We start from the raw sequence: 25772 nt of genomic DNA, 5'->3' as shown, positions 1-25772 counted from the left end.
AGTATAACTCATCTTACCTTACCTTACCTTGATATTCTCTTTAAATTTTTCCGTTGAACCACTTGGAATACTAAGGATACACGGGTACCTTACCATTGCCATGACTTGTCATGGTCTTACGTAGTATCCTTTTGAAACTTACCATTGCCATGTCTCGACATGGTCTTACATGGTATCCTTGCCTTATGAACTCACTAATGCCATGCCTTGGCATGGTCTTACATGGGACCTTTGCCTTATAGTAACTTAAAAATGCCATGAATTGACATGGTCTTACATGGTATCCTTGCCTTAGAAGCCTTACCCATTGCGATGCCTTGGCATGGTCTTACATGGTATCCTTAAACTTTAATGTCATGACATTGTATCCTACACATTCCTAAGGTTCAACCGGGACTTTCTGAAATTAGTTCTCCGTCAATTCATGCTTGAGTCTTCCTTGAATAATCTCATAAAATAAATATACACATGCTGGAAATTAACAACATTAACATAAAATAATAGAATATTGCATTTATTTACCGCAAACTTACCTCAAAACAAAATACGATCAACTATATTAATTTAGTCCACTATATTTTTCTTTCCCCGGTCTAACTTCAGATTTTGTTCTTCTTGATCTATAATAACAAATTTAGCTTGCTTAATACTCACATTTATTAAAACAGTCATTGACTCAAACTTTGGCAAAATTACACTTTTTCCCCTAAACTTTTACATACTTACACTTTTTCCCCAAGGCTCGGAAATTAAACTTCATCCTATTTTCTTATGTTTTATAACATCCTGATCATTTTTCCCTTCTATGGAAACATCAAATTCTCACTCTAACATGTACTTACGAACATTAGGTATTTTTATCGATTATGTCGTTTTACTCGTTTTCACGTAAAATCGCTTAGCAAAAGTTATTTAACACAATTTCAAGCTTTATATTCTACCATAAAACGTCAAAATAAACACATTTCACCTATGGGTATTTTTCCAAATATAAACCCTAGGTTAAATTATTGCTAAAATAAGCTTAATCAAGTTACCAAGACTCCAAAAACGTAAAGAACATTAAATATGAGGATTGGAATCACTTACTATAGAGCTTGGAAGCTTGAAACAAACCCTAGCTATGGAGAACCCTTGACATTTGGCCTAAGGAAGAAGATGAGCACATTTTTGCCATCTTTTTCCTTTTTTAATTCTTTTATTTGACACTTTACTAAAATGCCCTTCATTAAAATTTTTAGTTATTTCTACCTATGTATATCCATTTTTGTCCATGAAAATATAATGGTCTAATTACCATATAAGGACTTCTAGTTCAATTATGCACTTCAATTTAATCCCTTAGCATTTAGAACTCATATTTATCAACTTTTGCAATTAAGCCCTAATATGCAAATCGAACATGCAATCACTGAAATTTCTTTTCGGCATTCTAACACATGCATCTAATCACTCGGTAAATCATAAAATTAATCGCAATAAACTTTTCTATCTCGGATCCGTAGTTTTGCAACTACTGTTCCGTTTAGGCCCTATTTTGGGATGTTACATTGACATTCCATAATATATGCAATTTATTACTAGTCTATGTTGTTCTATCCATAAGAACCATGATATAATGGATGAATATATTTGGATCCTTAGATCGGAGTCTTGTGTTTACCCATCTTGTCTTTTGGTGTGCATGAGTTAGATCCAGGCTTTGTTTGGTTTGGATATAAGAGGCAACGATAAGAAGACTCTTGAGCATTTTATTGATAATGTACTGTTTTGTATTTCAAGCCTAATGTCATGTTGGTTTCTTAAGATAAGCTAATACTAATGGTTGCTCAAAAAACTCGAAGAAGCTATTGAAATGAAAGCATTGTTGTATGTTTTAAAGCTCCTAATACGCTCACACATATAATTTGATGTAGAAAACTATAATTTTAAGTATATATATGTTAAGTATAATTTGGCTTCAAAAATTTTCTCAAGGTTTGAAGATGTTGATACTTTTAATGTGGTGTAATAGTAGTTATGCACTTAGACAATGTTGTTGTTATTTTGTGGTGTACTACTAATTATGTATTTAGATAATATTATTAATTTCTAGTATTAACTGTGGTTTGGTAGCTAATTTATAATTATTCAATCCTTATTATTTTTATTTTTTATAACACAATTACAAATAATTTATTTGACTTTGGTTATTTTCCATTTATAACAGATAATATTCTAGCTTAATAATTGATTATTATTATATATTTAATTTTATTTATTTATTTATAAATAAATCATTGCAAATATAAATTTATTAATATATATGTAAAATAGTTTTTTGAAAAATATTTTCAAGAAGAAAAATATTTTACAGATATTCATCCAAAGGCCAAAAAAATGAATCATATTATTTTTTAAAAATTATTTTCTAAAAAAAATTTTATTGGCAAAAAAAAAAAACATAGCCTTATTTTATAAGTTTTCGTAAACTATGAGGAGTGTGTAATTAGAAAAAAAAAACAAGGGAGTAAAGCAAAATTTCTCGCCCAACTAAAGTGAAGCAGCGTGACCAAGACAGCCTTTTCTTTCCTAACAAGAAACGGTGCTTCCCTTCTCTTTATAAATATCCCAGCTGCCCTTCTCCTTTCCTACTTTTCTCACTTTCCGAACCTACCCAAGTCGACGAAACCAAACCCCCCCTCCCCCCCAAAATATCTTCCTGCTTCTTCAACACTTCAATCATAGAAGTTATGTCTAACCAAGCCGAATCCTCCGACTCGTAAGTACCCAGATCGCTCTTTCCCTTTTCCTTTCATGGGTTTCCTTTCGATTTCTCTTATCTGATTCTAATTTTCCGTTTCAGGAAGGGGACTAAGAGGGATTTTAGTACGGCAATCTTGGAAAGAAAGAAGGCTCCGAATCGACTCGTTGTCGATGAGGCAATCAACGATGATAACTCCGTTGTTTCTCTTCATTCTGATACCATGGAAAAACTCCAGCTGTTTCGCGGTGACACTATCCTGATCAAGGTTTTTACTTTAGATTCGGATTTTTTTAGTCTCCTTTTTGTTGGGTTCTTTTAGTGTTTCTTTCTTTTTTTTGTCAGTCTTGCTTAAAGGGTTTTGTTTATGTTAGCTGTTTGTTGTGTTTTAGGGTTTAATTCTCACTTTTTGTTTGAAATTCGGGGTTTTATTTGATGGGTTTTCTTGCTCTTTTATGCTGCTTTGTATTGGTCTTCAATTGGGTTTTTTGGTTGATTGGATGTATGATGGAAGTTTTGTACATGATGTTGTTGAGGTGCAATGTTGTAGGGTATTTGTTTATGTCAGATGTTTTGTACATGATGTTGTGTTTTAGGGTTAAATTCTCACTTTTTTGTTTGAAATTTGGGATTTTATTTGACGGCCTTTCCTGCGTTTCTATGCTTGTTTTGTATTGGTCTTCAATTAGGTATCTCTTGTGGTAAGATTGGATGTATGATGGAAGTTATTGTAGGCTGTTACATGATTTTGTTGGTTTGTGTCTATATTATATCTCCAGTTACTGTTTATCTTTTAGGTAAGAAGGCTAATTGGCTAAGCCTGTCATCAAAGGCTGGTTCTTTACCTGGCAATGTGCAGTATTAAGTTAAGAGGGCATTCTGGAATCCAAGCTTTTCTTTAATATGGCATGAGTAGTTATTGAATAGCAATTGATTTGTAATTATTCATATGGATTTCAATTTTCCATGTCTTAGAGTTCCTTGCTAATGTTGTCGTTTGTATTATTCTTTTGTTCCACAGGGGAAGAAGAGGAAGGATACTATCTGCATTGCTCTTGCAGACGATACATGTGATGAACCAAAGATCAGGATGAACAAGGTTGTCAGGTCAAACTTGAGGGTTAGGCTTGGTGATGTTGTCTCCGTGCACCAGTGTCCTGATGTTAAGTATGGAAAACGTGTGCACATATTGCCTGTAGATGACACAATTGAAGGGGTTACTGGAAATCTCTTTGATGCTTACCTGAAACGTTAGTTTAATTTTTATCTTCTATTTCCATCTAAATGTTTTTGATAATTTATTTGTGGTGATTTGGTCAACTAGGCTGGTAAAGAGGTAAAACAGGTTTTTGGTTTGATAATCGATCATAAGATAATAAGACTTTAGTTTATTATTCTTAGCCAAATATGAGCTTTTTGATTGATTAATATAAAAGCTACTCTTATTGGTTGTTTGAATATATTATTTTTAACCTTTAGGAGTAGTTTCTATTTTTTTTTTTATAAATTTTAAAGCAATTTATTGGAAGGTTTAAGCTCTCAAGAGTTTTTCCTTTCTGTTTGTTTATGCATTTAACTGCTGTTTTTTGTTGTGTTCATTTTCTTTTGTGCCTTACATTGATTTATTTCTGCATTGGTGGTTGACTTAGCTTCATAAAAGTATCCTAGCTGGCTTAGGATATGCATGGGCATGTATGTGTTATAGCGTCACTCAAATCTTATCACATATCATACATTGCTACCTCTTAACATGATTGCTGACTGGATTTAATGTTAAACTTTTTATAATGTTGTCTGTAAATGCTGACCATGATAATTGTGGATTTACAGCTTACTTTCTTGAAGCATACCGGCCAGTGAGGAAGGGTGATCTCTTCCTTGTTAGAGGTGGAATGAGAAGTGTAGAATTCAAAGTTATCGAAACTGATCCTCCAGAGTACTGTGTTGTCGCACCAGACACTGAGATATTCTGTGAGGGAGAGCCTGTCAGGAGAGAGGATGAGAATAGATTAGATGAGGTAGGTTATGATGATGTTGGTGGAGTGAGAAAACAGATGGCTCAGATCCGGGAACTAGTGGAGCTTCCATTGAGGCATCCACAGCTCTTCAAATCAATTGGTGTGAAGCCACCTAAAGGAATTTTGCTTTATGGACCTCCTGGGTCTGGAAAGACTTTGATTGCTCGTGCTGTTGCAAATGAAACTGGTGCTTTCTTTTTCTGCATCAATGGTCCGGAGATAATGTCAAAATTGGCTGGAGAGAGTGAGAGCAATCTCAGGAAAGCATTTGAGGAAGCAGAAAAGAATGCACCATCTATTATATTTATTGATGAAATTGACTCAATTGCACCCAAGCGTGAGAAGACCCATGGTGAAGTTGAAAGGAGGATTGTTTCTCAGCTATTAACATTAATGGATGGGCTTAAATCCCGTGCACATGTTATTGTTATTGGAGCCACAAATCGTCCCAATAGCATTGATCCAGCTCTCAGAAGGTTTGGAAGATTTGATAGGGAGATTGATATTGGCGTTCCTGATGAAGTCGGCCGTCTTGAGGTTCTTCGTATCCACACGAAGAATATGAAGTTGGCTGAAGAGGTAATGTCAAAAACCGAACATTTATTTTCCTCCCTCAAAATTCTTGTACCCTTTTTTTACCTCGCTAAATTTGAAATATTGAATCTATTATGATTTCCTGATCTAATGAAGGTTGATTTAGAAAGAATTGCCAAGGACACCCATGGTTATGTTGGTGCTGATCTTGCAGCACTTTGTACTGAGGCAGCATTACAGTGCATCAGGGAAAAGATGGATGTGATTGACTTGGAAGATGAGTCGATAGATGCAGAGATACTCAACTCTATGGCAGTCTCAAATGACCACTTCCAGACTGCTCTTGGAACAAGCAATCCGTCAGCGCTGCGCGAAACTGTGAGTATTACCACGATTCTTCTGTTGTGGTAAATATAATATATTATACTTTGCTGGTTGTTAGTTTTTGGTTCAGTTTTGTTTCTGACCATTCTCTTCTTACATTGGTCAGGTTGTTGAAGTGCCTAATGTCAGTTGGGAAGATATTGGTGGCCTTGAGAATGTTAAAAGAGAGCTTCAAGAGGTAATACTCTGAACTGGTTTTTGTTTTTTTATTCAAATTGAACCGGTTTTCTTTACTTTTCCATTTTATTATGTTTTAAAAATTTATCAAAAAAAAAAAAAAGGGACCAATTTGTTACATTGGTGTGCCAGACTGTTCAATATCCTGTGGAGCATCCTGAGAAGTTTGAGAAGTTTGGGATGTCACCTTCAAAGGGAGTACTATTTTATGGCCCTCCAGGATGTGGTAAAACACTTTTGGCTAAAGCTATAGCCAATGAATGTCAGGCAAACTTCATTAGTGTCAAGGGACCTGAATTGCTTACAATGTGGTTTGGTGAGAGTGAGGCTAATGTACGTGAAATTTTTGACAAGGCACGCCAGTCCGCACCTTGTGTCCTCTTCTTTGATGAACTTGATTCCATTGCTACCCAGGTACTCAAGGCTATCAAAAGTTTTTTTTTTCTTTATCGATCAAGTAATTCGGTAGTAAGATGGGTTTTTGTTTGGACCTGTCAATTTGACCCGAACACGAAAACCTCATCTTTATTAAACCAAGGCAAAACCCGACCCAACTTAATTTGACCATGAAAAGTCAACAACCAATCCCATCCAAACCTGGATCTAAGCTAATCTGAACTATACGATCCGAACCTGAAGTTGACAAGAACCCGGAATTATCCAAACTGCAATGACCCGATCTGAAAAATTTGACCCTCAAACTTGAAATGACCCAAACCCAAAAGTGACCTGTTCAATTGGCAGGTCTAGTTTCTGGGCAATGGATCATTCTGACAATGAAAGTATGCTTTTCTTTGTACGAAGTCAGTGTTTTTCTTTCCACCATAATGCTGACATCATGCTATATATTGCAGAGAGGAAGCAGTGTAGGTGATGCAGGGGGGGCAGCTGATAGAGTTTTGAACCAACTTCTTACCGAGATGGATGGCATGTCTGCCAAGAAAACAGTTTTCATCATTGGAGCTACCAACCGACCTGACATTATAGATCCAGCACTTCTTCGTCCAGGTCGTCTTGATCAGTTGATCTATATTCCTCTCCCTGATGAGGAGTCACGCCATCAAATCTTTAAGGCCTGTTTGAGGAAGTCACCGATTGCAAAAGATGTTGATGTCAGAGCTCTTGCCAAATATACTCAAGGCTTTAGTGGGGCAGACATTACGGAAATTTGTCAACGTGCATGCAAATATGCTATAAGAGAAAACATTGAAAAGGTATGATTATGATACTTTAATTTTCTCTCGCATTAGTTTATCTTGTATATGATGATAGATAAGGAATATATTGTATGCTTTTCCTCAATATGTTCAGGATATCGAGAGAGAAAGGAGGAGGAGTGAGAATCCTGAAGCCATGGAAGAAGATGTTGAAGATGAAGTTGCAGAAATCAAGCCTGCACATTTTGAAGAATCGATGAAGTTTGCTCGTAGGAGTGTGAGTGATGCGGATATCCGCAAGTACCAGGCATTTGCACAAACATTGCAGCAATCAAGGGGATTTGGAAGTGAATTTAGGTTTGCTGAAACTGGTTCAAGGACTGCAGCATCTGATCCTTTTGCAGCTTCTGCTGGTGGAGCTGATGAAGATGACCTTTACAGTTAAATTACCTTTCATCTGTGTTTGCTTATGGGTCTTTCATATAATATTTACATATAAACGTAGTGTTAATTGAACTGTATGATATTACATTGGCACAGATCTTGAGCCTGTGGGTGCTCATTGGAGTTTAGAAAACAGGTTTTGTTATTTTGGAATTCCAAGTTTTTATTTTCTACTAGAGTTAAATTCAAATTTTACCCTTTTCATCATATAAATAGAATTTACAATATTTAGTGTTCGAATTCGGATTTTGGATATTTTAATACATTATTTTAATTCATTTTATGGATAATGGGATCGGTGTTTTGTTTTGACTTTTGCTGTTAATAGGTAAGGGTTTCTATATTCATTTTATAATTTGTTTTATTTTCTAAAATTCCTTTAGATTTTCAATTTATTATAAAAATATTGTAGTTTAAAAATCATTTAGAAAATATGGTATATTTACATTATTTAAAAATTAATTAAAATTTAAAGTTATACATAAATTTTAATTCGGTTTATATCAAATTTTAATTTTGATTGGATTTTCACTTTTTACTTATCGTATTATTTTTATTAAATCTTACATAAATAGTTGACATGATATATTAGTTTAAAATTAACTAATAAATTCAAGTTAATTTCATGATTAAAAAATAAACACTTATGAAAAAATGATTTTTTTAAGAAATATATTTTTAATCTAAGTGAAAATAATTTAAATTTATTTGTTTGTTTTTAACTTATTAACATGTTTACAAATGACCTAATAAAAATTGTGCCATATAAAAACGGGATTAGTGAATGTCTAGAAAAAAGAAAAAGAAAAGGGGTTAATGAAATGTGAAAATTGAGCCAAAATAAAAATTTGATATAAATACAAATACACTAAATTAAAGCTAGTGTATCTCGTTAGAAAATAATTGTAGTTCTCTTCTAAATTTTTTTTTCTAAAATTGCCTCGTTACATGATGATTTCACAAAAAAATTAATATTTTTTGTGATAGTAGGACACACGTGAATAAAACCTCCATGTTACATGGAGTTCCACAAAAAATATATAATTTTTGTGATGGTAGGACATGTATCGAATCCGATCAAACCTCTGTGTCATGTGGCAGTTTCAGCTAGCTTCAACACATGTTGTTTCAAATATATATAAAAAAATATTTCCTTTTTTAAAGTGCCCCATTATATGGTGATTTAAAGATATAAAAAATGAATTGAACTCGACTCCTGTGTTGTTTTTTTATAAAAAAAAATCTATTTTTTTTATTTTGAAAGTGCCCCCTTACATGGCTGTTTCACAATCATAATTATTATTTTTTTCTAAAATAGTGGGTTTAAAGACGGTTTTAAATCCTTACTCAATAGTCAATAAAAGCATCCATTGGGCCAAAGAAATTTCAATTTGAAAAAGAAAAATTATTTGATATGCTCCCTTCAATCCATCAAAAACCTAGTCCCCAACAGCATCACCCCACGTGGTGCTTTAATAAATTATTTTTTTGAAACCGTCATGTTAGGTGGTAGTTTTAGACTTCGGGACTCCAAAATTGAGAATAAAATTACGAAAACATCCTAATGCAATCTATATATCTGCCTACATTCTCCCCCTTATTCTCACAATTTCTTTTCTTTAAGCTACTTTATATTTTGTTGAAGTTTTTTTTTAGTTGAATTTTTTTAAAGTTATTATTTAATTTGGTTAATTTGCATTGTCAGAGTTGACAATGTTATTTGTATGCAGTTGTTATATTGTTATGTTATTTTCCTAAATGTGCATGTTGATTTAAGAAGATGGACTGTATACTTAATGTTGTGGTCCTTTACAACGGACAAGTTCACTATACTAAAAATAGTATTGTATTTAATTGTTGACTTTCGTTAAACATCATGTTCGATAAGAAAATCAAAATAGAATAATTGAAGGCAAGAATCAATAGAAAAGTTGCCACTTGTGAAAAGGTAGTGTCCACTCTATTTTTTGGACTTATGACATCTTAAAGCCCAATCATTTATGCTCTAATTGAATTAGTTGAAAATGATGATGTTGAAACGATAATCACAACACATTCCTCATCTGGGAATAATGTAGTGGGGCTTTATGCACAACTGGGTGATGTTGAGTAAGGGAACACGTTACTTGATGTTTTGTCGTCATCTAGTCCTGTTGCAAATATGTCTAGAGCACTAAATCCTCAATGCGATCCTACTAATACATGCTAGTATACCATAGTTGTTGGAGGATGATCTTCTTTATACAAGTCAGATTTTAATTTCAATTTAACTCTGAAAGATCCATAACAATTCATCGCACCATTAACATCTGCAACTCCTTTGTATGTAGATCCATTTCCCTACAATGGAGCGAGAACTTCCGCAGTGATACAACCTTTAGTAGCCAGGTTTGCATCGGGTTCCATTGAGGAAGAGGAAGAGAAATGGGAAAAAGAAGAGGAAGAGGAGAGAGATGCTAGCACAAACATGACAAAATTTAGTGTTCTAGACCGTGATGAAGAAGAGGATGCCATTGAACAAGAAGATGATATTCAAGAAAATGGAGAAGTGGATGCTGCCAAACCAGAAATGGATCTTCTATCACATGAACCTTCCTCTCATATACACCTGATTGATGAAGATGCAATGGATCCATTAGAATTCCTCGAATATCTTTATAATGCCCTCCACTTAACCCTGTAACACCCCTAACCAGTTTCTGTCGCCAGAGTGGGGTTATGAGGCATTACCTAACATAACACAACTCAAAAGAATATTCCTTACATTTCACACTTCGTAACTCAATCCCATAACAAAACTTATCTTTTAAAAGCTTAAACATAATCAAACATGCATCAGCAATTAACAAAAACTTATGTATGTGATAAAACATACCATTTCATGATTAAATAAACTCATATATTATGCTTATTACTCTAAGCTAAAACAACCACACAGCATAATAGACATATATATATTTATATACACATAAACATGCATTAAACAAGGCAAAAATATACATCTTTTCTCATATCAAGTTATGCATATAACCATATCAATTTAAACCATTTTCAAGCATAAATATATAAACATTTCATGACTATTATAATTATACCTAAACTTTCTTTTATCTCACAAATAAGTCATATGAAACCAAATCTAAATACACAATAATTTAAACATAATGCTTATACATACTTACCATAAAAAAAACCAAATCTAAATAACTAATCCACAAATAAACATGTCATAAGCATATTCCTTTATTTTGACTAGGTATAACCGATTATAATCATGCCTTGAACAAGTTACCATTTATCTCACAAAATAACCAAATCCAAACGTATCACCAAAACACAAATCATACTTATCATATGATATGCAAACCAAAATAAACTCCAACCATGTCAAATATAACCGAATTTTAACATGAAAATTAAGCCTTTAAAGTCATACCAATTCCAGAAATTCAATCTTAAGTTAAAATTTATCATTGCATAACCGAATACAAATATTAACTTGTCACTTTAAATATCAAACCATAAACAAACATATCATATGCATACATATTTAATTTATCTATCATTAGCCGAATATAAATGCACATCATTTACAGCCAATGATTAAAAACTTATAATCATTATCCATATTTACTTCATCACATAACCGGTTACCAATACTTCAAATTATAGTCATTTACCTAATACATCCCACTTATATATCAAGCATATCACTCAACAAGAATACCCAACCACAATTTCACATCATATCAAATATACCATACACATATACTTTGACATAACTTCATCACCATTAGCAAATATACCAACCATGATTCACATACAAATATATAACAGCTGAACCATCAAAACCAAACTTAACATAATGAATAAGCCATTTTCGCATGGCTCATATTTACATAACCCAAAATAAAACATAAACATAAGCTAGCCTATACATGCCATAGGTTTAAGTTCAACTTATAAAGTACCAAAAACAGTCGATAGTGTGATAAACTTCACTGACAATCCCCGAGCTCATAACTTGACTCTAAAATCTATAAAACAAAGGCAAACATACACACACAGTAAGCTATCATAGCCTAGTAAGTCATAAGAAAATAAATAACTTAATGACATAATCAACTCAATTTAACCAAACCAATTCATGCTATCATAATCACATTTAATTTCAAACTTACAATTTCATATACAACATATACTTTCATTTATGAACATTATCTTGGCGAATATACATATATCTATTATCAAAATATCATTCAATTTCAAAGCCCTAATATCATTATTTAACCGAATATACATAAACTCATATACACATATTCATGAATCATTTCATAAATATTTACATTTTATATTCATAAGGCCGAATATAATCATTCATATATTTTTGCACATAGATCACAAATATGATATCACTTATACATAACCTTTGGCCGAATATAATTTTCATATACACATATATTTTCATTTGTATCATTTATAATTTGTATCACATATCAAATAACCAACTTACCTTATTTTCAAATAGGTAATAAACTATCACATACCTGATCACTTTAGCTCGTTTTACACATTCAGTCACAACTTATCATTGCCCGTTGAACCATTCAGAATTGAATAGGATACTCGGATAATCATACATATCGTACAATGCCAATGTCTTAGATGTGGTCTTACATGTAATCACATATCGATGCCACTGTCCCAGACAGGGTCTTACACGAATCAAATACGATGTCGATGTCCCAGACATGGTCTTACATGTAATCACATGTCGATGCCAACGTCCCAGACGTGGTCTTACATGAAAACACATATCGAAAATCCTATGTCATGAAATATGTATCCTAGCTATTCCTAAGGTTCGTACGAGGCTTTTGGATGTTGTAACTAGGTCGAAACGAATTCGTAAACATAGCTCCCAAGCATATACACATTCGACTAACACATATATACTTTCACATAGTTTGTTTCAGCATATAAAACTCATGTTTATTTAAAATTAACAACATCTATTTGCTTATAAACTTACCTCGGACAACGATAATCGGAACGAGACGACTAATTGACAACTTTGGTTTTCCCCCGATCCAAATCTAATTTCTTTGGTTCTTGATCTAAACATATTTAAATTAAACTCATTCAAACATAATTTCATTCAATTTAGTCCAAAAACACATAAATGGGAAAATTACCATTTTGCCCCTGACATTTTACACTTTTTACAATTTAGTCCAAATTGCACAAAACACAAAACACATAAAATTTGCGCACACCATGCTTAGGCCGAATCTTCCTCATGCTCATACAAGTCCATACATTTCATTTATTTCACATTTTAGGCCCTCAATTTATTATTTTTGTAATTTAACCCTAATTACTCAAATTCATAAAAAATTCCAATACAAAACATATCTTTTCATAATTCATCAACTAACACCACAAAGCTCAATTATTCATCAATAGCATAACTCAAAATATTCATCAAAATTAGAAATTCAAGCATGGGCTTTGTACATTACACTGCAACAATCTCAAAAACGTAAAAATTATCAAAAACCAAGCTAGTTACATACCTTAATCAAACTTCAACAATGGCCGAAACTTGAAAACCTTATTCTTTCTCTTTTATTTTTAGTATTCGGTCATGGAAAATAAAAGAGAAATGAATGATATTTTATTATATGTTTTATTATAATAACATTATTTTCTATTTTACATATTTAACCTTTATAATAAAATTTTAAACCATTATAATTCATGGTTATAATTGTCCATCACTTTAACAATGGTTTTATTGCATTATAAATACCTCAATTTAAAAATACAACAACAATTCGACCCTTTCACATTTAATCATCAAATTTTCATTTTACGCGATTAAGCCCTTTTTATTAAATCGGCACTCAAACGACAAAATTAAAGCATGAAAATTTCACACATATAAATTCAAACATAATAAACAAAAAAAGTAATTTTAAAATATTTTTTAACTCGAATTTGTGGTCCCGAAATCACCATTCTGAATAGGGTCTAAATCGGGCTGTTACAAACCCGATCGATCAAGTTCGAGTATTGGGTGTAACGCCTAAGGACAGGCATACTTAGATTCGCACTTTACTCTCGACTTGCCTATGTAACTATTGTAATGTCAGCTTAATAAAATTTTCGAGTCCTTTACTTGAAATACCTCATTTATACATATGATGATTAACTTTTTGTACAATGTATATTTACATTTACATTCTGAAACAAACTACAGAGATCATTTGTAATGCCCATTTTTAGTCAAATCAAAACAGTGGTTTCAGGACCACAAATCTGAAGTTGAAATAATTATTTTATTATTATTTTAATGTTTACAACAGGATTGAATGATAGTTTGAAAGTTTCGTTTAAGAAATTTATTGTTTGAATATTTAATTTGATAATGGACTAAATCGCGTAAAGTTTAAAAGTGGGATTCTATTAAATAAAAGTATCTAATAGCTATGAAATTAATTATAGGAGGTCCTTATGATGTAATTTAACCATTTATAGTGTGAGTGGACAAAGATGGACATGGTTAAGTGAAATTTTAATATTAATAGTTAAGGTTAATAAAGTAATTTAGTAAATTAAATAAGTAAAATAACAAAACCACAAAAGCTATCATCTTTTAATTTATCATTTACAATTGAAATTGAAGGAAGAAAAAGAAGCCATTGTTGAGCTAGCTTTTTCCAACCCTATTTTGTCAATTGTAGGTCCGTTTTTGTCCCATTTTTAATGATTTCTATGTTTTTGAGATCGTTGCAACTAGGTCTAGCTAGCCCAGGGACTAATTTGCAAAAATTGTTTAAGATTGTGAATGTTTCCTTGATGAATAAGCATGTATTTTGAAGTTTCTTGATAGATTATGAATGCTTTTTGATAGATATACAAGTTTTGTTATGTGATTTTTAATGAAAATGCAAATTAGTGGCTAAATTCTGAAATGTATAAATTTAGGGGTTAAAATATGAAATAAATGAAAATTTTGGGCTGCTATAAGCATGAAAAATATTCAGCTAGGCTTGGGTTGTGATGGAATTGACTAAATTTTGTTTTACGAGCCTAATGACTAAATTGTAAAATTGTTGAAATATTAGGGGCAAAAGTGTAAATGAGCTTTAATAAGTGTTTTGGATTAAATTGAATAGAGAGATAATTGAATAAGCTGGATTTGATATTATATAGATCAAGAAAAGTGAAATATGGACTTAGATTAGGGAAAGAACAAAGTCTCAGATTAGTTGATCCGTGTTGTTGTATTTACGTTCGAGGTAAGTTCATATATTATAAGTTTCATTATAAATGTATTTTATATGCTTTGATATTGCATAAACTATGAATACGAGACTACGAATATGTTTGATAGTGATTCGATGACAAATCGGCATTTGAAATCCTGGTTGAACCTTATGAATAGATTAGGATACTAGTGACATGTCATTAGGGGATATATTGATTTGGCTTCGGGCCATGATATCGGCACTTTGGGTCCGAGTTACTTTGATTTGGCTTCGGGTCATGATATATGTATCTTGGGTGCGAACTTCACTGATTTGGCTACGGGCCATGATATTAGCACTTTGGGCGCGAGATATTTTGAGTTGGCTTCAGGCCATGATGTGAGTAGTTAGTGTGTGAGACTCCTAAGTATTCGACTTCTATTCTGAATGGTTCAATGGGTATATTGAAGAGATGTGAATTGGTGAGAAATAGATACGTATCATTACAGGAATGTACGAAAAACTATTTGAGCAATAAATTAAAGGAAGTTGCAAGCTTATGATAGATTATGTCGTTAAATTCCACGTTAACTTGGTTGATAAACCATAATATATACATTTTTTTATCCCATGCTTGGCATATTTTTTGGATAATTTATCATAATATTTAGTGAATTTGATGCTCCTAATCCTTTAATTTCATGTTTTATACTCAGAAGAGCTTAGGATAGCAAAAAGAGCATGAAACGGGCCAAAAACAGACAAATCTGGGCCTAATTCAGAATTGCACACGGCCTAAGCATTTTCACACTGGTAAACCACACGTTCGTGTGTGACACACGGGCAGGCCACACGCCCGTGTGTCATGGCCGTGTTGACATTAAACCAAGTTAGAATTGAACATGGCCTGAGCACTTTTACACGGGCATGGCACACGATAGTGTCTCTGTCGAGCCAAAGTCTAATTCTATTTGAAAGAGGGAAATTTTGGGAAATTTTGGGCATTCCAAGGTCTATATAAACACCCTAGAAGAGGATCAAGTGGATACACAGAGTAGAAGGTAGAAAATACTTAAGGGTAGCCATCGGAATCAGCTCGGAAGCAAGATCTACTTCAAGACTGAAGATCTCCATTCAATTTCCTTGGAAGTTCTTTGGGTTCTTTATGTTTTTGTTGTTTTCCCAATTTTGAGTTGTTTTCCTCTATTGTTATGAACTAAACTCCCTAATTACCTAAGGGAGATGAAACCTAAGATGGATCTTATTACTATTTGAATTATATGATAAATACTTGTTCTTATTCTTAATTGTGAGTTCTAATTCTTGCTTTAATATTCCATGATATTTATTCAGGTTTTGATGTGCTTATTCAGTGGAGCAAAAGTCCCTGTTTAAGATTAGATCCTTCATAATTAAGCAAAGTTGCATGCAATTCGAGAGATAGGATGACATAAATCTGCCGGATTAGAGTCAAATCTAATAAGGGAATCTATAGATCGAGTTAATGCGACAATAGGGGTTTTAATTAGAAAGAGATTTCGATTAATCAACCTAGAGTAAGTTGTTTTTAGTCTCGAGAGAGATAATAACATAAACTAGGGATTTCTAAGGATTAAGTCAAGTGAATAAATCGTCTAATTCTGAAGTAATAAGTGAAGTCTAGGTATATTCTTCCTTGGGTATTGTCTTCTCCATCGGTTTTCTAAAAAGTATTTTTCAACTTTAATCTCTGTTGTAATCTTAGTTAATTAGATAATTAGTTTTAGTTTTAAAACATCCTTTAATTCTTAGGCTAGATAATAAAAAGATAGTAATTACTAGTACTTTTAGTCCTCGTGGATACGATATTCCCGGTCTCACTATAGTTATACTACTGTTCGATAGGTGTACTTGCCTTAGTCGAATTTTTAGTTTGTTTAACGACCACCAAATTTTTGGCGCCGTTGCCGGGGATTAAGATATTAGGAACGCTTGATTTTTATTACTTTAGCCATTTTTACTTTTATTGCAATTTACTTTTTGCTTTTAGTTTAATTTTTCTTTTCTAAAATTTTCTTTTTAATTGCTTCTGGCAGGTGTCTCTAGTTTATGACTAGGAGGAACCCGTTAGGACATTTGCTTTTTGATAGTGAAATCGAGAGCACAGCTCACAGAAACTGAAGAGAAATAAGGCGAAGCCTACAATACATAGAGGAAGAGCAAGAGGGCGATATTCACACTAATACCGAGGAGATGGCTGAAAATCAAAATAATCCGTTACCTCCTGTGGGTGCTGCAAATCCAGTAGATCAGAATCCCGCTCCTCGTACTATGTATGATTATGCTAAACCTACTCTAACAGGAACTGAATCGAGTATAGTTAGACTTGCTGTTGCTGCAAATAATTTTGAACTGAAACCTAACACTATTCAAATGATACAACAGTTTGTTCAGTTTGATGGTTTGCAGGATGAGGATCCAAACACTCATTTAGCAATTTTTTTGGAATTCTGCGACACCTTTAAGATTAATGGTGTTTCTGACGATGCCATTCGCCTTTGGTTGTTTCCCTTTTCATTAAGGAATAAGGCTAAACAGTGGTTGAACTCGTTACCACGAGGGTCAATCACCACTTGGGAACAAATGACTAAAATTTTTTTACTTAAATATTTTCCGCCGCTAAAATGGCTAAATTAAGGAATGATATCTCTTCTTTTGTGCAGATGGATTTAGAAACACTTTATGATACATGGGAGAGATACAAGGATCTATTGGGAAGGTGCCCTCATCATGGGTTACCTCTTTGGCTACAAGTTCAAACTTTCCACAACGGTTTGAATCCCTCAACTAGACAAATCATCGACGCAGCTGTCAGTGGAACCATCAATAATAAGACACCTGAAGAAGCTTATGAGTTCATGGAAGAGATGTCACTGAATAATTATCAGTGGCAAGGCATGATGACAAAGCCAACGAAAGTAGCCGACGTTTTTAACATCGATTCGGTCATTATGCTTTCCAATCAGGTAGAACTTTTGAATAGAAAAATTGATGGTTTACTTGGTTCTACACAAGTTCATCCAGTAATGCAGTGCGATGCAAGTGGAGGTGGAACTAGCAATATAGAATATCTACCCTACGACCCTAGCATGGAGAATGAGAAAATGAATTATATGGGTAATAATCCTTAACCTCAAAATAATCCTTATAGTAACACTTACAATGTAGGTTGGAGGAACCACCCAAATTTCTCATGGGGAGGCCAAGGGAATCAAAGACCACCACCCCCTCAAGGTTTCCAAAAACAACCTTATCAGTAAGAGAAAAAGCTGATCCTTGAGGAGATGATGGCAAAGTTTATTCTGATAGTGGAGACTCATTTTCAGAACACTGAAACTGCACTTAAAAATCAGCAAGCATCAATTCAAGAGCTCGGGAATCAAATAGGACAGCTGGCTAAGATGATTTCAGAGAGACCACCGGGGAGTCTACCTAGTAACACTGAACCCAATCCAAAAGAGCATGTGAAAGCAGTTACATTAAGGAGTGGAAAGGTGCTACCTAAATTTGAAAAGAAGCCACCACTAGAAGCTGACAGAAAAGAAGATGGGGAGGTAGAACCGGAAAATAATGAAAGACTGATGTTGAGGGAATATAAACCACCAATCTCGTACCCAGCAAAGTTGAAGAAAGACTGCATGGATGCACAATTTGGTAAATTTCTTGAACTTTTTAAACAGTTACATATTAACTTACCTTTTGTTGAAGCTATCTTGCAGATGCCTACATGTGCAAAATTTTTTAAGGAGCTTCTAAAAAATAAAAGGAAGTTTGAAGAATTGTCTATAGTGGAACTCAACGAGGAGTGCTTGGCCATACTCCAAAATAAACTGCCAACCAAATCGAAAGATCCAGAAAGTTTTACTATTCCTTGCTTAATTGGTAGTTTAAATGTTGAGAAGGCACTAGCTAATTTAGGTGCTAGCATTAATCTGATGCCTTACAAAATGTTCAAGCAACTTGGCCTTGGGGAACCAAAACCTACTAGGATGAGTATTCAACTAGTTGAAAGATCTGTTAAATATTCTAGGGGTATTATAGAGGATGTACTTGTAAAAGTAGATAAATTCATATTCCCTGTTGATTTTGTCGTGCTTAACATGGATGAGGACGTTGAGGTGCCCTTAATTTTAGGTCACCTATTTTTAGCCACTGCTATGGCTGTTATTGATGTGGGTGACGGTAAACTTGTACTTAGGGTAGGCGACGAAGAGATTATTTTTAAAATTTAGGATGCCATGAGATTTTCTAGGGAATAAGATGATTCCTGTTATTTTATTGATTCTATTGATCATGCTACTCAAGACTCTTTATAGGATATCATACATAAGGACACGTTGGAACTGTGTTTTACCCAAGGAGAGGAGGTAAATGATGATGATTCTGTGATAGGTAAGGTAAGAGCTGAACCAAATTCTAATGAGCCTTCACTGGGACAGAAGAGCTATGAGGGTATTGAGGTAAACAATGAATTAAAATTAAAACCCTCTGTGGAAGAACCTCCTATATTGGAATTAAAGCAACTACCAAATCACTTAGAATATGCGTTTCTTGGAAATTATTCCACATTACCAGTGATTATTGCTTCAGATTTATAGCCAATCGAAAAGGACGAGTTACTCCAAGTATTGAAGGAGCGCAAAAGAGCCATAGCTTGGAAGATTTCTGACATAGGGGGGATCAGCCCCTTTTTTTTGTACACATAAAATTTTAATGGAAGATGAATACAAACCTTGATTGCAAGATCAAAGGCGACTGAATCCTAATATGAAAGAAGTTATAAAAGCCGAGGTAATTAAACTCCTAGATGCTAGAATTATTTATCCTATTTCTGATAGTTCTTAGGTGAGCCCTGTGCAGGTTGTTCCTAAGAAAGGAGGCATGACTGTTGTGGCCAATGAGAAGAACAAATTAATTCCAATGCGAACAGTCACAGGATGGAGAGTGTGCATTGACTATAGGAAATTGAACGATGCCACAAGAAAAGATCACTTTCCCTTACCGTTCATTGATTAGATGTTGGAATGATTATCTGGGCATATGTATTACTGCTTTCTAGATGGACTCTCTGGTTATTTCCAAATCCCAATAGCTCCTGAGGACCAAGAGAAAATGACATTTACATGTCCATACGGTACGTTTTCTTATCGACGAATGCCTTTTGGATTATGTAATGCTCCTGCTACTTTTCAACGATGCATGTTGGCCATTTTTGATGAACTCGTGGATGACATTATGGAGGTATTTATGGATGACTTCTTGGCATTTGGTAACTCTTTCCATCTATGCCTTAAAATTTTAAAACAAGTTTTAATGAGATGTGAGGAAACGAACCTTGTACTGAATTGGGAAAAATGTCACTTCATGGTTCGTGAAGGGATTATATTAGGCCATAAAATTTCTAGTAATGGAATCGAGGTTGACAAAGAAAAAGTTGAAACTATTGAGAAATTACCTCCCCCCAGTTCAGTTAAGGCTATTTGAAGCTTTTTACGCCATGCTGGGTTTTATAGAAGATTTATTAAAGTTTTTTCTAAAATAACTAAGCCTTTAACAAATTTACTAGAAAAAGATGTGCCTTTCAATTTCAGTCAGGAATGTTTCAAAGCATTTAATACTCTTAAAGACAAATTAATTAATGCCCCAGTTGTGGTTGCACCTGATTGGAATTTACCCTTTGAACTAATGTGTGATGCGAGTGATTTTGCAGTAGGTGCGGTTCTTGGACAGCGGAAAGACAAGCACTTTCAACCAATCTATTATGCTAGCAAAACTTTGACCACCGCACAAGAAAATTATATGACGACCGAGAAAGAATTGTTGGCAGTGGTTTTTGCATTCGATAAATTTAAACCATATTTAATATTATCTAAAGTTGTCGTTTACACTGACCATTCAGCTCTTCGATACCTCCTTACTAAAACAGATGCAAAACCTCTACTAATAAGATGAATTTTATTGTTGCAGGAATTCGATTTAGAAATTCAAGATAAGAAAAGATCAGAAAATCTTGCAGCAGATCATCTATCTAGATTAGAAAACTCGCGTCTCAAGGAGGTTGATGAATAGGAGATAAATGACTCCTTCCCGAAAGAACAACTCTTTGCTATTTCTGACTCTGAGGAACCTTGGTTTGCAGATATTGCAAATTATTTAGTTGCTAATGTTACACCAAAAGGGTTGACACATCAGCAAAAGAAGCGATTCTTCACTGTTGTGAAAAACTATTTTTGAGAAGAACCTTTTCTTTTTCGTATATTTGTAGATCAAGTAATTCGAAGATGTGTTACAAAGACAGAAGCAATTAATATTTTGGAACATTGCCATTCAGGACCGATTGGAGGACATTACAATGGGACTAGGACCGCACATAAAACACTCGATTCAGGTTTTTATTGGCCCACACTATTCAAAGACGCCAACAGGTATGTTACTTCTTGTGATAAATGCCAACAAACATGTAATTTCTTTAAACGTGACGAAATGCCTCAAACATACATGCTTTCATGCGAAATATTTGATATATGAGGGTATTGACTTTATAGGTCCATTCCCTAGCTCATTTGGGAATAAGTATACCTGAGTAGCCGTTGATTATATGTCCAAAAGGGTGGAAGCCCAAGCCTTACCTACTAATGATGCTAGAGTGGTGGTGAAGTTTCTTAAGAAACTCTTCTCTCTATTTAGAACACCTAGAACAATTATCAATGATAGGGGTAGGCACTTTTGTAATACTCAATTTGATAAAACCCTTAAGAAATATGAAGTTTACCATAGAACAACTACCCCTTACAATCCTCAAACTAGTGGACAAGTCGAAGTCGCAAACCGAGAGCTTAAACATGTCCTAGAAAATACTGTAGAGTCAAATAGGAAGGATTGGGCAAAGAAAATAAATGATGCCTTATGGGCCTATAGAACTAGTTTTAAAACCCCATTAGGAACATCCCCTTACAGACTTGTTCACGAGAAGAGTTGTCATTTACCATTCGAATTAGAAAATAAAGCATTTTGGGCTATAAAATTCCTAAACTTTGATCCTAAACTCGTAGGTGAAAAGAGATTGATGCAGCTGAAGAGTTAGATGAATGGCGAGCTAACGCATATGAGAACTCACGACTATACAAAGAAGCCACGAAGCGCTGCCATGATTCTCGTTTAAAGAAACACAAGCAATTTAAAGCTGGATACCTTGTCCTGCTATATAACTCAAGCCTTAAATTGTTTCCTGAGAAGCTTAAATCACGATGGTCAGGTCCGTTCGTAGTCCAAATCGGCTTTCCATATGGCACAGTAGAGGTAAGTCACCTAACCCAAGGCACATTCAAGGTAAATGGACATCGTCTTAAACTTTATAACGGTGAGGATTTTAAAGACAATGGAGAGGAGCTACGGCTCCGCGAACCTACCTAAATATACCCACAAGGCAAAGTCCAGCTTAGACTCTAAATAAGTGCTTCTCGGGAGGCAACCCGAGCACTAACCGCACTAAATAACTTTAGTTTGTTTTCCAATTTTTATAATCTATCTGTAGGTATTTTTGGCACACACGACCTAGCACACGGGCATGTCCTAGGCCGTGTACTCACCACGGGTATGAAACATAGGTGTGGCCATGGCCATGCTAAAACAGGACAATCATTTTTCCCAAGACAAGATGACACATGGGCTGCGACAAATAGCCATGGCTGTGTCGCACCACACGGTTCGGGCCACGTACGTGTCCCAGACCGTGGTGAAACTGCACTTCAATTCCTCTAATAAATCAGCAGAGACGCGACATACGTTAAATCACCATGGCCGTGCTAGGCAGTCATGGACGCCACACGGTCATTACCATGGGTGTGCTGGAGGTCGTGTGGGAACTTGCTCAAAGATTAAAATGTTAAACAAGTCAAAAGAGAACATGGGCCGAAGCCACGGCCGTGCTCGAAAGTCGTGCACAATCCTAATTACTAGACACGGGCGTATTGGATCTACCACGAGCGTGGGAAAAGTGAATGCAACACTACATGGCCGTGCGATGCGGCCGTGTGAGACACACAGCCTAGACACACGGATTTTTCCACAGGACGTGTGCGATACTGACTTAAATCATCATACCATAAGCACAAATTAAGGGCACGGGCGTGGTGTACCTAACACGGGGGTGGGAGAAACGAATGAATGTGCACATGGCCGTGTGAAGCGGCCATGTGACCTATAAACACGGGTCTGTCAAAGGGACCGTGCGTGACATTGACTAAGATTTCACGAAAAACATGGGCTAGGAACACACCACACGGGCATGGGCCACAGCCGTGTGGCCCAAAACGGGGCTTACACGACTGTGGCCCCCATTTACCCCCTCCTCTAACCCTAATTTTTCCCCCTCCCTATTTAAAACCTCACTACCACTATTCAGCTTCCCCATTATTCATCCCCTCCACTCCGGCCACCATTCTCCGACGAACTTCCGACGACCAACACCCCACTTCCCTTCCCTTTCTCTTTCTTTTTGTCCCCCTTCTTCCTTCATCTTTCCTCTCATTTCTTTTCTCTTACCCACGCTGATGAACCACTACATCCACGACCATCGACCTTCAGCCGCCGCTTCCCCCACCGTCGATTTTTATACCTTGTTACCCGTCTTTTATGCCATTCATATTTATTTTATATTTTATTTACTTCTTTTTATCATTATTAGTATACTCATTTTCTATTTTCTATTTCTATTTTACTTATACTCACTGCCATTATAACTTTATTTGCATAAACTTTATGTTAATCACCTTCTGTTCCATTCTCAAATACTAGGATAGTTCTGCTATTAGTTTAGTCTCTTGGATTATATTGCTATTGATTTCTCCTTCATATTAAAATTGATTATTTAAATAATTATTGATGCCTCCAAAACACCTAGGGGTAAATGAAATTATAGTTTAATTATTAAAATGACCTTGTTTGCAAGTAGTTGGGCTTTTAAACAAAAATAGGGAAAAATGGCATCAAAAAGCCTTGTGGAAGAGTGGCTAAGTTGCGCCACTTAGAGTGTAGGGAGGTGGCGTTAGTGGCTAGCAAGGAGATCCAAGGTTCAAATCCTTGTTTAGTGTTTTTAGAAGTTTAATTTTAGCCTTCTAGAAGGATCGAAGTGGCGTGAAGATAGACTCCAAGGGGAGTGATCAGAAGAGAAATTTGAGGAAAAGATCAAGGGTTAATCAGGGAGAAAAATGAGGAGATGAGAAGTGAGGAGCAAGTGGAGCCAAAATGGGAACTTGGGCTTGAGAAATTCGGCCATAAAGGTTATAAATAGGTGCCGAATGCAAGGGTATCAGGCTAATGCCGAAATCTTTTTCACCCTTCTACTAGAAACCCTTTTCGCTTCAAGATCCAAAAAGCCGAAAACCCTTTTTTTTTTCTTTCTTTCTACCGATTTCTTCTTCTTTAATCAGTGCCAAATACACCTTATTCACAAAACTAAGTTTAGAAGCCGAATCTTCCCAGGCTCGAATACTCTTTGACTGAATCTAGTGTAATGGTTGCCCTTCCAGTTGATTTTTACTAAGGTATCGATTATTGTTCCTCACTTCTTCTAATCAATTTTTGGGTAGGAATAGGTATCGAATTTCAGTTTTTGGATCCCTACTGATTTGCTCTTTAGGTGAGAGACGTTGGTTAGTACTTTTAATCTTAGTTGGTCGAATGGTCATAGTTAAGGAAAGGGGACTTGTGTTGGATATGAGTCACCTATTATTCTGGTTTTAATAGTTAAGATTGATGTAGATCTAGGAATTGATCGTGGTTAGTGATTAAAGAAGGAGTTGTTATACTTATCGCGCAAGGTAAGGTGAAAGGTGAGGTTTTGATTTTAGTAAAAATATGTATTAAGCATGCGATTAATTGTAGGATGATATCGTTTGTAGGTTGGTGAATAAGGGAATCACAGCACACTTGCTTACCAGGTGTGTACATACACTGCACACACACTATGAATCGACAAAAGCTAAAATGCCGAAATGCCGAAATGCCGAAAAGCCAAAATGTTGAAAAGCCGAAAGTTTGGCTACGATAGTCTTGTGAGTGCGTGAACACTCGTAAGGGGGAGACCAATAGGTTTCCTGAGACCCACGGGTGATTCCGTGGACTTGGGTTGTGATTTGGCCAACAGGCCAGAATGGGCTAAATGGGCCCGATGGGCTATTGGGCACATAATAGGCAAAAACTGAATATTGATGTTATGTGATAGGAATTTGTATGTGAGCATGAATATGAATGTGGCTGGGCCTAACGGGCCATATAAATGTGATTTGGGCCTAATGGGCCATATTCAGGTGATTTGGGCCTAATGCCTATATGAATATGATTGGGCTTAATAGGCCAAATACAGGTATGTGAATTTGTTTGGGTGTTGTAAGGGGTTTTGGGCCTAGTATATGATAACTACATAAGATGTAATTGATATATTGCGATCGTGGACAAGTGAAAGGGTTAAGGTGTGGCAACGGGTATATACATGTCTAGGATTGGATCTAGGGAGAGCTTGGTACTTAAGCGGTCTTAATGACCCACCTCCTCTTATATGGAATCCTACCTGGTGCATAGTATTCATTCATCTTAGCTCACGGGACTTGTTAATAGGTCAAGGTAAGTGAAAACCATAATTAAGAGAAAATTACCGAAATGCGCCTAAGGGTAAAAATGACCAAAATACCCTTATGTGTTGAATGTAAGTTTTATGGATGTGACATGCATACATATGATGTTCTGATTAGGTTGCATATGGGGTGGGAACTATGGAACGGAGGAAGTATATGAGGATCGCATGGTTGCCTAACAATCGTGGATCCACCGACGACTTTTAAAGCCCAATATGTAAATAAAGGTAGTTCCACAACCGGGCTACCATTGGTGTGTGGGCTGAGTGGGTCGATATTTATATTCGCACATGGTGTGACGGGGGACGGAGCTGGTGTGTAGCGGATGGATAATTTGGATGGGATTGCATTGCATGTTTGATGATTTTTCTTTGAATGCTTGTTTTTCA

General features: G+C 35.1%; 1 protein-coding gene and 1 non-coding gene across 2 annotated transcripts; one reads left to right on the top strand and one right to left on the bottom strand.

Moving 5' to 3' along the window:
- The first annotated feature begins 2479 nt into the window (after positions 1–2479).
- LOC108481211 (cell division cycle protein 48 homolog) lies at positions 2480–7697 on the top strand. Its single transcript, XM_053028722.1, has 9 exons — positions 2480–2761; positions 2846–3011; positions 3765–3993; positions 4574–5340; positions 5452–5673; positions 5786–5857; positions 5989–6270; positions 6711–7070; positions 7168–7697. The coding sequence occupies exons 1-9, from the start codon at positions 2733–2735 to the stop codon at positions 7456–7458; spliced, it is 2418 nt and encodes an 805-aa protein (XP_052884682.1). The 5' UTR covers positions 2480–2732; the 3' UTR covers positions 7459–7697.
- Positions 7698–17379: 9682 nt separating this feature from the next.
- On the bottom strand, positions 17380–17486 carry LOC128281859 (small nucleolar RNA R71). The gene has a single exon (XR_008272137.1). It is a non-coding gene; the product is annotated as a small nucleolar RNA R71 (small nucleolar RNA).
- Positions 17487–25772: the final 8286 nt, after the last annotated feature.

Source organism: Gossypium arboreum, chromosome 1 (assembly GCF_025698485.1).
Source record: "Gossypium arboreum isolate Shixiya-1 chromosome 1, ASM2569848v2, whole genome shotgun sequence".
Classification (NCBI taxonomy): Eukaryota; Viridiplantae; Streptophyta; class Magnoliopsida; order Malvales; family Malvaceae; genus Gossypium; species Gossypium arboreum.
Note: the sequence above shows the minus strand (reverse complement) of the source record. Positions and strands in the feature narration are given on the sequence as shown.